Raw genomic sequence first — 12,479 nt, 5'->3', positions numbered from 1 at the left:
ATGTAATTGAGAGGTCATTACAAAGTCAACAAAAAGAGAATCTCCTCTATTGTTCAGGAGGAACCTCTCAGTGATTTTTAGCCTATAATTATTTCATTAGCTTGAGGATTTTTTATAGGGCAAAGTGGTTGATACCTCCTGAATACGTACATTTAACAAGACATATTTCCACTTTTTAGGAAGGAAAACCAGAAACTATTTAATAGAGTACTTAAATTTCTATTGGTTTTTATAATTATCTGAGAAGATTTCACCAACAAATAAATGTGTTTTTGCCTTTTAGTATTTGTCATAGTCTGTTTTCTATTGCTATAACAAAATGCCTGAGCCTCATTACCTGAAGAGGTTTGTTTAGCTCACAAATTTGGAGACTGAAAGTCCAAATAGCAAAAGAGTTCCTTTGGCTGAGTCATATGGCAGGAACACATCGGAGAAGTAGGAGATGATAGGGGAGCACAGGAAGTAGGAGAGCAGGGCAGGGCCAGGCTTGTTTTTTCATACCAGCCTTCTGGGTTGCTGACCGAGGTCCCATAGGAACAACATCAGATTTTCCCCAGGGCAATACCCCCAGTGATCTGATGACCTTTCTCCAAGCCCCACTTCTTAGATATCACCATTCTGGGGACCACAGATCCTACCCAGCCACTCTTTGAGGGTTGCTGTAGGAATGAAGGGGGACAGTATATGTGTAACAATGTTAACTGCAAAGCAACTCATGCGAAGGTCTTTGGTGGTTACTATGTGGGAGAGAAGCCTCATCTCTTGGGAGGAAACATTCTTTTTTGTTTTTGCTAAAATATTCTCAGATCACTGTTACAATTTCGGAACTTACTGAAGCATTCTGAATATTAAAGTGCTTCCCCTACAGTTGGGCATCAGAGATTAATGGAATTGATATGATCATTTACAGGCAATTTTCTTACCCATTATTTTCTGGCAGTGGGGTCAACTCCGAGGCTTGGCTTCGGTAGGACATCCTGGAATGGCTTGGTCATCTTCACGGCTCTAATAACCATTGCAAGCAATTTTCAGTGTCTGCTCTGCAGACATGCTGCCGCTCGTTTCCAGGAAAGCCCTCAGCTGTTCTGATTTCTCTCTTCCTGTTTCTCTGAGGATTTAACCCTGTGTGGGAAGAAACCCTGACATTTACAGTGCACATGCCGGAAATAGCTTTGGTGCGGTTCCTGGTATGGGATCACGATCCCATTGGGCGAGACTTTGTGGGACAAAGGACTGTGACCTTCAGCAGCTTAGTGCCCGGTAGGTATGAGTGGCCTTTTCTCTCTGTACTGACCATTCCTTTTTCTCTGGAAGATTTAACATGGGACCTGGTTTACAGGACCTATGGTGTATGTGTCATGAAATAACTGTGACTGTTACTGTGCTTCACAAAATGTAAATAACTGCAGTCAAGTTCCAGGAAAGCCAAATGCAAGTTCCACTAAGAGGTGACAACTCTCTTTGCTTTTCTTAGGCTATCGGCATGTCTATTTGGAAGGACTCACAGAAGCATCCATATTTGTCCACATAACAATCAATGAAATCTATGGAAAGGTGAGAAAGACCCTGGGTCTTAAAGCCACAGTAACGTGGTCCTAAACAAAGTCACCGACTGGCAGATTGCACCAGAGGAACATGCACATTTGACAAGCTGCTCTTTAATGGAAAACGGTGGGGAAGCCCAGCAAACCCAGCCTGCTGTCCCAGCCCTATCCCCACCCGCCCTTGCTATCTCCACTGTTCAGGGGCAGGTGTTCATTCCTTACACCTGAGGGCCCTGTTGAATTCTCAGGTAATCAGTCAAATGGTAAATTTTATTGAATTTCATTTTAATCCTTAGAAAGCCCCAGGCAGCTGCAGGGGGCAATGTTTAGTCTCTTGATGCCTCACCTGCGCACACTGGGCTGGGACCTTGGCCAGTCCTAGGCAGGATGCGTTCACTTGATGCTGGTGTTAACTGAAAACCTAAAAATTGTAAATGGATTTGAAACCATTCATAGTACTTAAAAGAACCCAGGAGTATATTTTAGTTTTCTCCGGCTGCTGCTGTCCTCATTTGCAGAGGGAAATTGAGGCCTGCAGATTGACAGGCAGTTCCCTGGGTCGTGCCCAGTGATGGAGGCCTGGTGTGGTGGATTTTCAAACCCAGACGGGACTTGGAGGGATTGAAAGCACCGGCTAGAGCCGTGGTGTGTCCAGTGCTCCTCTTTACAGAAAGCGTGGCCTGCTACTGCTCAGAGGCCCCCATGGCTTCTGTTACCCTGTAAGACTGTCCACACTGCTGCGTGTCATGACTACGCAGCAGTGTGGCTAGTCTTACTATCACTGTGACAAAACCCAAGGGAGGAAATGCTGGGAGAAGGGTTGAAGGAAGCCTGCGCGTTATCTCCCTTATCTCCTGGTTTTGTCTTCTGGAGTGAGCGCAGACCATGTTCTGTTGTGTCTCTGTTCTTCCCTGCAGTGGAGCCCTCTGATCCTCAACCCCAGTTACACTATATTGCACTTTCTAGGAGCCACCAAGGTAGTTGCTCCGCATGGTCTTTGTTCTTGCGGGCCTGTTTCTCTCTGGGTGGTCACATGGCATGCTTCCTCACGTCACTCCATCTTCCCGCTTCCCACTTTGAAACACGCATCTGTTGCTTCAGGGCAGCTGACGTCTGTGGCAGGCTGTTCACTGTGGGAACCTTCCCACCCGCATCTCTGGGCAGGAGGCTCCTGGGACAGGTTGGTGGTGAGGCTGGAGGCTGCCTCCCCCACAGATGTGAGGCTGGCGGGATGTGCATGCCCGTGTGCATACCTGCTGTGAGCGGCTGTCTTCTTGGTTTGAGTTTCCTTCAGTGGCTGTAAAACCTCGTTTTGTGTTCATTTTTCATGGAGCTGTCATTTCAAAAGCGAGTGGTTGGTGTGATCACATGTGCTGACTTTCTGGTGGGTCCTTTTGTGTCTTCAGAATAGGCAGCTGCAGGGCCTGAAGGGGCTGTTCAATAAGAATCCCAGGCACACCTCTTCAGAGAGCAGCTCCCATTACGTTCGGAAACGATCGATTGGAGACAGAATCCTGCGTCGCACGGCTAGCGCCCCAGCCAAAGGCAGGAAGAAGAGCAAGATGGGCTTCCAGGAAGTGGTGGAGATCAAGGACTCGGTGTCGGAGGCCACAAGAGAGCAGGACGGCATCCTGAGGAGGACCACACGGAGCTTGCAAGCCCGCCCTGTCTCTATGCCCGTGGACAAAAGTCTCCTGGGGGCTTTGTCGTTGTCTGCATCCGAAACGACCAAAGACCCTGATGGGAAAGACAACTCTCTGGGTAAGAGACTTTGGTTTCTCTCCCTGCATTTCAGCCTCTATTCCATCATGACAGGGTTGACATTCTGTAGACAAAGTGCAATATACTGAAAAGTAGATGATTTGGTATGTTTCACACTTTGGGGAGGACAGTGGTAAAAGTGCTATGACCCCCTCACCTCAAGCCCTACAATAGCATTGCCATTTGATATTGACAATGAAGGCCAGGGGGGCCATCACGTGTTGGCCTGGAGGTTGCGGGTCTGTGATAGAGGGAGGCAACACCTCCAGGTGGTACCATAGTTACTGGTGGTTCTGAGGTTGAATAGAACTATATTGACTTCTGAGGTTGAATATGGTTGTATTACTTTCCCCACCACATACACATTTCTGTGATTGAAAGTGTTTATGGGGAAAGAAAACAAGATGGTAAAAGCAAGCTAACTCCTCACTTAAAATCTTTGCTTCCTCCAGAGATGTTTGAAGCAATGTTTTCTTGGATCTTACCTCCCTGGTCTTGGGTATTGACCAAGATGGAGGCCTGACTATGGCTCCGGCCTGGTCATAGGCTCCACAAGCATAAGGGTCAGGCACTACCATATTTTCCTTAATTTGAATGTATTACAGATTCATCTCCAGAACTCGATAAAGAGTGTTCACTGTATTTCAAGGTGACAAAGGGCTCTTGACTTGTGTCTGTGACTCTCTGTCCCATTCTACGTAACTTAAGGGCCAAAATTACATCCATCTGATGTCTCTGGAACAAATATATTTTAGTTAAATCAGAATTGTCTCACACAAGCAGACAGTGATACTTGATTACTTTAGCAAACTTTGCTCTTATCAAATTAGTTTTAATGGTCTGTTTTCTCATTTTACTTATGTCAGTTTTTATTGTAAGATATTCAAGGGAGAAAAACCAATTCTTGAACCATTTATTTGAAGGAGAAAAAGGGAGTTTAAATGTTTGAAGTTTTGCTAGAGCAGAGGCAGAGAAGAGATGAAATATGTCCTGTAAACTTTATTTCAAAGCCCTATCTTTAGGAAGATAAAATTGTGCTCAATAGAAATGGGTAATATTTTACCTTGTTTATACTACAATTGAGATGTTAATACCATTTAGGTGAGTTAGAAAGCAACATTTCAAAATAGTTATATAACTGAGTCTTATCTATTGAGCTTATGACAATCTGGAGCAATTCCTAGTCATTCAGTGATTCAGGTTGTATTGTAGCAAAAAAGTGAATACAGAATGCCAGACATTATTGTATCCCTCTGCAAAAGCTACAGTGACCATCTCTGAACAGTGACATCCTGGGATATTTAATTGTTTATAATTTGGGGGGGTTTAGAAATTTTTATGATAAAGAATTTCTCAGGAAAATATTCAGTAAGAAGTTAAATTCTCTCTTGTATATGGTGACTCTAAAAGTCTTAGAAGGCATTAAGAAAGTGTGATCAAGCTGGGTGTAGTGGTGCATACCTGTCATCCCCATGGCTCTGGAGGCTAAGGCAGGAGGATCGTGAGTTCAAAGCCAGCCTCAACAACTTAGTGAGGCCCTAGCAGCATAGTGAGCCCCTGACTCAAAATAAAAAAGGGCCAGGAATGTGGCTCAGTGGTTAAGTACCCCTGGGTTCAATCCCTGGTGCCCTCCTCTCCACAAAAATAGAAAGTCTGATGAAGTATAATCACTCACTTAATGTTGTCTTGGCCATAAGGAGGTCCCAGGTTACTGTGAACTGTGGTTTTTACCATTTTCCTTTCTGTGCCTGACATCTTCCTACCATTCTTAAAGGAGAACACCATATAATATCTGCTTACTAGAAATAAAAATATGACCAACAAAATATCAGATATTAGTAACGACATAGAATTGATGAACACTTCCTTATCTTTATGACAGATCCTCATAGCTTCCTGCATTTACTGTACCTTCCACTTGTCTTAGAAATTAATGGGCTAAATTACATCTTTTGCCAAGGTGGTTTTTAAATGTTGCTGTTTGTGACTCTGTGCTGATACAGGTGTGACTTTGAAAGCTTATAGCTTCTTGCTTACAGGTACTGCAATGCTTTCTTTAACAGAGCTGTCTTGTTCTGTTTTTATTGCCATGCTTCTGTGTAGTACAAATCTGAATAGGAAGCACCAGAAGGTAATCCTCACCGTGAGAGTACGGTAACTCATTGACGTGTCTTGGACAATGCATATTACATCCCTGGCTGATGTAATAGACATTCAAAAGGAAGCGGCAGCGAGTTCCTATCAGTATATTTTCCATGTATCCATCACACAGACACTGTTGCAAGCCTATGCAATCCATACTGATATTGTCACAGTGTAACAGATTTACATTCTTCATTTGTCTGTCTCAAGACAAACGTGAGTGTTTGCAAGTTGTACATAAAGTGATACGTGTCTCCTAAAATGTTTTTTGTTTCATTCAGCAGAGGATAAGGACCACAGAAGAAAGGGGAAGGCAAGTATAAAAGACCCACATTTTCCAAATTTCAACAAAAAGTTGTCCTCCTCCTCCAGTGCTCTCCTTCACAAAGACACCAGCCAAGGGGCCGCCACTGTTTCTGCTGCCCATGTGTCTGTCACAGGAGAGCAGCTAGGCGCGCAGGATCCCACATGTGGGAGAAGCAAATCAAGTCTGACAAGAGATGGACAGGAGAGCCACTGTCCCAGCAAGTCCCTCTCCCCAAGGCAGCGTTTGGCTCCAGATCCTGCCATTCACTCATCACAAGACGAGCGTGGCAATGTGTGTGGCGTGAAAACCAGGGGAAGAGTGGACACGGTGGGCCTCGGGGAGAGGAGAAGCACGCTGCGGGGGAGCACCCTGTCGCAAAGCACCCTGGAGATCAAGAGCCTGGAGGGCGGCCGGGGTGGGGGCAGGGCCGCAACCTCCTTTTCTCTGTCGGATGTCTCCGCGCTCTGTTCTGATGTTCCCGAGTTACACTCAACTGCCATTCTGCAGGAGAGTGACATTTCCCATCTTATTGATAATGTCACTTTAACAAACGACAATGAGCCAGGCAGTTCCATCTCAGCCCTGATTGGCCAGTTTGATGAGTCCAGTAATCAGACTATCTTCACAGCAGCGTCCCATCTTCCCAACACCAGCCTGACGTCAGGCCAAACTCCCCAGGGCCTCAAAACACCCTTCCAACCTGGGTTTTGCAGGGGAAAGCCCACGTCGTCCTTCCTGTGCTCATCTCCTGAGCTGATCGCCTTCCCGGGGCCTGAGATCACCAGACTGGCGACAATTGCTTGTGAGGCAGCAGGTGCTCCAGTCTCTAAAGCTAAACCAGAGGATGACCTTGCTGGTACAACCAGGACAAGGGCCATGGAGGGCAAGCTGCTTGGGTCCCCTGACGCTCCTCATGGCTGGTTACCAAGAAGTCCCACTGGCAGAGAAGACTGGGGACCACTGAAGAGCTTCAGCCCTGTCCTTTCCCCTGATCTGACGTTGGGAGATGTAATAGGCGACCCCACTCTCTGTGTGAATTCTGGAGAGAGCAGCCTTGTGGAAATTGATGGGGAGCCCGAAGTCCTGTCTCCAACAACCTATGAAAGTAGGAGAGAGGAAACAGGTCAATTGGCTTCCCCGTTAGAACTGAAGTACAGTCAGGGTGTGGTGGAGCACTGTCAGAGAGGTCTGAGAAATGGCTACTGCAAAGAGACTGTCCACCCTTCTGTCCCTGAAATAGTCAACCATATTCAAGAGGTCAAAAATCGAAGTCTTTCTTGTCTAACCTACCAGGGTGCTGGCTTTATTCATAACTGTTTCTCAAATTCAGATGCAAAAATGAACCCTGTCTGGGTGTCCCAGCCACCCAGTGTTCAAGATGTGCATGCCCCTGTGTCCCAGCAGTCAGCACGTCCACCTATGCCTGCTTCAAAGTTGCCAAGTCCTTGCAAATCCAAAAGTCTGGGGGATTTAACATCAGAGGACATTGCCTGCAATTTCGAGAGCAAGTATCAGTGCATTAGCAAGAGTTTCATTACAACTGGCATTAGAGATAAGAATAGCATAACCGTGAAGGCAGAGTCCTTGGGGCCTTCCGATGCACTCACGGAGCAGCTCCGGAAGCTGGTGTCCTTTGAGCAAGAAGACGGCTGCCAGGTGCTGTATTCTAAGCAGGACTCCAGTGCGTTTCCCAGAGCCTTGGTCAGAAAACTGTCATCCAGAAGTCAGAGCCGAGTGCGCAACATTGCCAGCCGTGCCAAGGAGAAGCAGGAAGCCAGCAGGCAGAGGGTGGTGAGCCCCAGTGGCCACCCAGGGGGCGGAGTGCTGCTCCGGAGCAAGCCTGCAGCCCCCGCCCCGGCCGGGAACCGCCACTCCACAGGCTCCTACATCGCAGGATACCTGCGCAGTGCCCATGGGGGCGACCTGGAGGGCCGTGGCATCCCTGAGGGGGCCTGCTCGGCTCTGCGCCACGGCTACGTGGACCAGTTTTGTTCAGATAGTTCTGTTTTGCAGACTGAGCCAAGCAATGACGATAAACCAGAGATTTATTTTCTTTTGAGACTGTGAATTCCACAAAGCTGCATTTCCAATGTTTACAGGTGTCCTGCAGAACGTTAGCGTGTTCACCTCTGTGATCCCTGGCTTTGAAATGACTTTCCAGTGTATTTTTAAACTTGTACCTTGGTCTCCACTTGACTTCCTATGTCCCCCTGTGTGTGGGTTTGTACGTAGACTCCCTGACGTTCCGGGGTACCTAGGCGCTGCCCACCCTCAGGTGTTGTGAACTGTGCCCTGTGAGATGCGTGCATGCCCTAGATGTGAACCCCCAGCAGCCTGGCTACAGTGTGCTTGTGACTCCCCAAATGCCCTTCCTGTGTCCTCAGATTGTGTCAGATGTCTGTTTTACTCTCTTAACTGTTGAGTTGGTTGAGACTGTGAACTACAAAGGGATGATTCTTTGTTCAAAGCCATTATCATTTTTCTTTCTACATTGAGAAACCCAGATACATTTTTATAATTCAGTTAAAAGAAGTTTAAAAGAGTTCCCTTTGTCTTTTAAGACTTCCTCACCCCAACCAGAAGAAGAATTCAAAGAGGGCATGGCTGCTCCCAAGCCCCTCCCCCTTAGAATATGCTGGAAGACAGCAAAACTTCTGTATATAGGGACAAAATGGTTTGTTTTACAAAAATTTTGTTACATATTTTTGCTAACAGCTTTGTATGTAACAAGAACCCCGTTGCCAAGCTCTTTGTCATACTTATGAATTTTCTGATAAGTTATAGATTGCAAATAATGGCTTCCAGAATGAGGGACTTCCATCAGATTGAATACAATAGTAGCACAAATCGAACACTTCCTCAAAGCTTTCAAGAAAAAAATTCTCATAATAAAATCCAAGTGAATAGATTATTAGGAAAAAAAAAAAATCCTTTTCCCTTCAGTAAACCAAGTAACTCTATTTTAGTACTGACTTACATTATTTTCACTGTGAATCCATTTTTTAAAATTGCATGTTCAAATGTCCTTCTTTGTTTTTTTGTAACATTACTGCAATGATGTTCTTCCTGGAATTCATGAAAATATGATTAAAAGTTAGCAGATTTTTAAATACTTGGTGTTTGTTGTTGTTTTGTTTTTACAGTTGAAGTTGACGTGATAGTGTTGAGAGGGGACCCAGAGCACCAAAGGGGACATACTCTCCTTCCTGTGTCTTTGTAGCAGCAAAGAGAACTTTCACTACAGAGCACAGTGTTAAGCAGTAGTTTAAGTGTTTCCATTATGTTTTGAAGAACGTATTTGTAGGTCAAGAGTCCTTTTGCATTTGGTATTGCCATTGCAAGGTAGTGGTGGCCATGATGGTGGGTGGGTGGGGGGGCACATGGGGAAGGGGGGAGAGATGCTGTCCTTGGCACATCTAGTATCTGGCACGTTGTGATGGGGGAGTCAGTTGAGGGAGAGCACAGACCCCCACTGGTTTTCCTCGAGTTGGTCATTTATTTGAACAGGCACTGGGGAGCTGCTTGGGACAAGAATGTCTTGGAGAGGAAGAGAGACTCACTGCTATGCCCTTAGTGAGCCCTCGAGTTTTGTCTGGGCGGGGGGGGGGGCGGGTTCTGAGCCCCTAAACTTCAATCTTTAGGTCTTGTTCCTAAAGTATCTTTATTTTAGAAGAGATTGACATAAAGTTGTTGAAATTCATTTGCAAAGGAACAGAATTTAACTGCTTTTTCTGATTCAATGGAGACTCTGTTTTTAAAAAGTAAAATAAAACAGAAAGAAAAGAAATCTAGTTTACGTTGGGATGCCAACCCAACCTCAAAGTGATCATCACATATGTGGTTGGGGCCACATGGCAGGGGTGTCAGACCAATTCTGCGTCCATGTCTGCCTGTCACCCACACATGTGGCTTTCTTCTCCTGATCACACGTAGGAAGGGAAGTGATTCCATGCTAATCCTCTGGGGATGAGCTAGAGGAGCAAGGAAGCTGAAATTTTAATAAAAGCATTGGATGTTCGGATTAGACTCATTAGGATTTTCACTTGTTTGAAGAATGGATATGGGACTCGCCCAGTCCCTAGGACACCACAAAAGTGAGATCTCAATCAAGGTATTAACAGGCCTTCTACTGGTTGTACTTTGAGAGCTCTGAGCCCAGGGAGCCACTGTTCTCAGTGGGGTCTGATTCAGGTGAACCCGTGGAGTTCCAGAGCTTCCTCCTGTGCCTCCTCTCGGGGCTGGAAGAGCTGCCTGCAGCAGAAGCAATGTCCATGGAGGACAGAAGCAAAGTTTTCCAGTGTAAATATGACCATCTTTTCCCACTGAAGATGGCTGCATGGGCCCCTGACCCTTATGGAGTCACGTCCCTAAACTTGCACATGGGGTCTTGGTTTGGTGCCCTTACCTGGCTTCTGCAGCCTGGTGGCTTCTGCAGCCTGATTGCTCCTGCCTTGGTCTGCATGTTTCTTCTTTACCCTCTGCGTTCTTCAAGGGTCACCCCAGAGGATCCCGTTCCATAGGGAGCCCTCCCTGGTCATCACCTCCTCTTCCCCAGTGGCACCCAACATTCAGAATTGCTCAGTCCTCTTTGGGGTCCTCCAGTGCAGCTGGAAAGCCTCAGATTCCACTCCATTATCAGTCCGCTTGCGTGTCTGCCTCCTGACTAGACTTCGTCCCTCCCAGGCCAGTGCCCGTGCATGTGCCCTTTTCCTGGCTAAAGACATAGCTGGTATCTATGTGCATTTGGTGAATGTCTAAAAAAATTGATGAATAAAGAAATTTAGGGAAAATGAAAGAAAAAAATAGCACGTTGATATCTTGATTAGTTACATTCCTGGAAGGAGAAGAAGCACAAGATCTTGCCCCCAGTAGTTTTGTGGGTAACGACTGAATTTATATCTTCATATTTCCCTCTGGTCTCCAAGTCTGTTTCCACCTCCCTTTTAATTTAGTGTCTACTTAGTAATTTATGAGTAACAGAAACTGATATTTGTACAACATTCTGCAGTATAAAGAGGCTATTAAATACAGTGCATCTCATTCAGTCTTTACAATATTGAAAGATTATGTTACCCTTGTTTTATAGATTCTGAAAATGAGTCTCCATAAGTTTGTGATTTGCCCAGGATCATATGGGCAGGTAGGAAAGAACTGAGCAAGGCTATTCCAGCTCCTATATGAGTCCTCTTTTCCCTGCATAACATTGCTTTTTCTGAAGACTTCTAATAAGCATTTAGGTAGCATCTGCTCTGGGCCAGGTACTCAGCTGGGTGTTAGGATTATGACAAGAAGGACTCGTCTTTGTGAAGCCACTGGCTGGTGGAGGTACTGAGAAATAAGATACTGGTGTTGGTACAAACATCCAAACAGAAACATAGCACATATGGTCGCTGAAAATATGGGGAGGAGAGAGACATGTTGCTATGTATATGACACCCATGCACCACTCATTTTTTGAACTAAAATAGCTAAGATCTTAATCCAGGGTCATTGAGAAAGTGCCTACAACAAAATCTAACATGTTGACAGGTCCTTGGGGGTGAGGAGGCATGTCCAAGGAAAGAGGACCATCAAGGGGATGGGTGACTGAGGTGACCACCGCTTTACAGCAAAGCCAGGCAGCTGTTGGGGCGTGCAGTAACCTCCAGAGAAGCCGTGTGAGATGGTCCTGGTGTCCTCTCCTCCTCCTTCCCCTGGTGGCATGGTCCATCCTATGACGCCAGCTCCTGTCTCCCCAGGCTATGTGTGGCCTTCCATCAGCTACTGGGAGAGGAGCCCCTGGCCAGATCACCATCTCGCCAGCTCAGGGGAGGCTGTATCTGGGGACCCTCCATGTGCAGCAGCAGCAGCAGCATCTGGGACCCAGTGGCTGTAGGAACAGCAGAGTGGCTGCAAGCCTGGCAGAGGACCCTGAGTTTCGGGCCCAGTAGGGGCAAGAGGACCTGGATGCAACTGTATCTCTCGGGTCAGTCTGATTTGGTCCTTTGGTGTCCCAGATCTTTCATGAGAACAAGATACTTTCACTACTTCCTCAAGAGGGACGGCACTGGGCCAGTCCTTCCAGGTAGGGGTCAGGCTCAGCCTTTCAGAAAGCCGTGCCAACCAGCTCAAGCCCCCAGTGCTGCGGCTGGTCTTTGTCCCAGTTGATACCCACCATCCCCTCCTCTTCACCCAGCAGCTCTCCCACACCCTTGGCCAACACATTTGTGGCTCTACATGGTTTTCCCAGTGGCTTGACTCAGTCCCTCATCTGTGACGGAGTGAAACCAGCTGTAGTTTGGATTTTTTTTTTTTTTTTAGAGCATTATAGGTTGGTTCATTTAGGCAAATCATACATGCATGGAACCCGGTTTCAGTCCCCATCCCCTCTTTTTACCTTCTCTCTGCCCTCCCCCTGTTCTTTGTTAACATAGTTTGCATCTTGAATGTCCCCCAGAGGTCTCTGTATTGAAGGCTTGGTCCCTGCCTATCACGCTATGGGGAGCTGGTGGAACTCTGAGGAGGTGGGCCTTGGTGGAAGGCAGTGAGGTCATCTGGGTTCCCTTGAAGGGGACTGTGGGCCCAGTCCCTTCCTCTGTCTTTTTACTTCCCAGCGGCCATGAGGTGCCATGAGGCCTCTTCCACCCTCATTCCCACTATCATATGCTGTGCAACCACAGGACCAAAATGACTGGGCCCAGTGGCCATGGAAACCTCTGAAACTGTGAGCCAAAATAAACCTTTCC

At 46.6% G+C, this 12,479-nt stretch overlaps 1 protein-coding gene across 1 annotated transcript in view; it reads left to right on the top strand.

Annotated features, from left to right (window-relative positions):
* Window positions 1-8,818, top strand: part of Plch1 (phospholipase C eta 1) — a 191,946-nt gene extending 183,128 nt beyond the window's left edge. Inside the window, exons 20-24 of the mRNA XM_058574872.1 lie at window positions 1,114-1,260; window positions 1,475-1,554; window positions 2,462-2,521; window positions 2,951-3,305; window positions 5,729-8,818. Of these exons, the coding sequence (XP_058430855.1) occupies window positions 1,114-1,260; window positions 1,475-1,554; window positions 2,462-2,521; window positions 2,951-3,305; window positions 5,729-7,821 (2,735 nt within the window). The 3' untranslated portion in view covers window positions 7,822-8,818. The remainder of the gene's footprint in view (window positions 1-1,113; window positions 1,261-1,474; window positions 1,555-2,461; window positions 2,522-2,950; window positions 3,306-5,728) is intronic.
* Window positions 8,819-12,479: the final 3,661 nt, after the last annotated feature.

This window comes from Marmota monax, unplaced genomic scaffold (assembly GCF_021218885.2).
Source record: "Marmota monax isolate L192 unplaced genomic scaffold, Marmota_monax_Labrador192_F-V1.1 WCK01_AAM20220418_F8-fsc00022, whole genome shotgun sequence".
Classification (NCBI taxonomy): domain Eukaryota; kingdom Metazoa; phylum Chordata; class Mammalia; order Rodentia; family Sciuridae; genus Marmota; species Marmota monax.
This window is presented reverse-complemented; position numbering and strand designations above follow the sequence as displayed.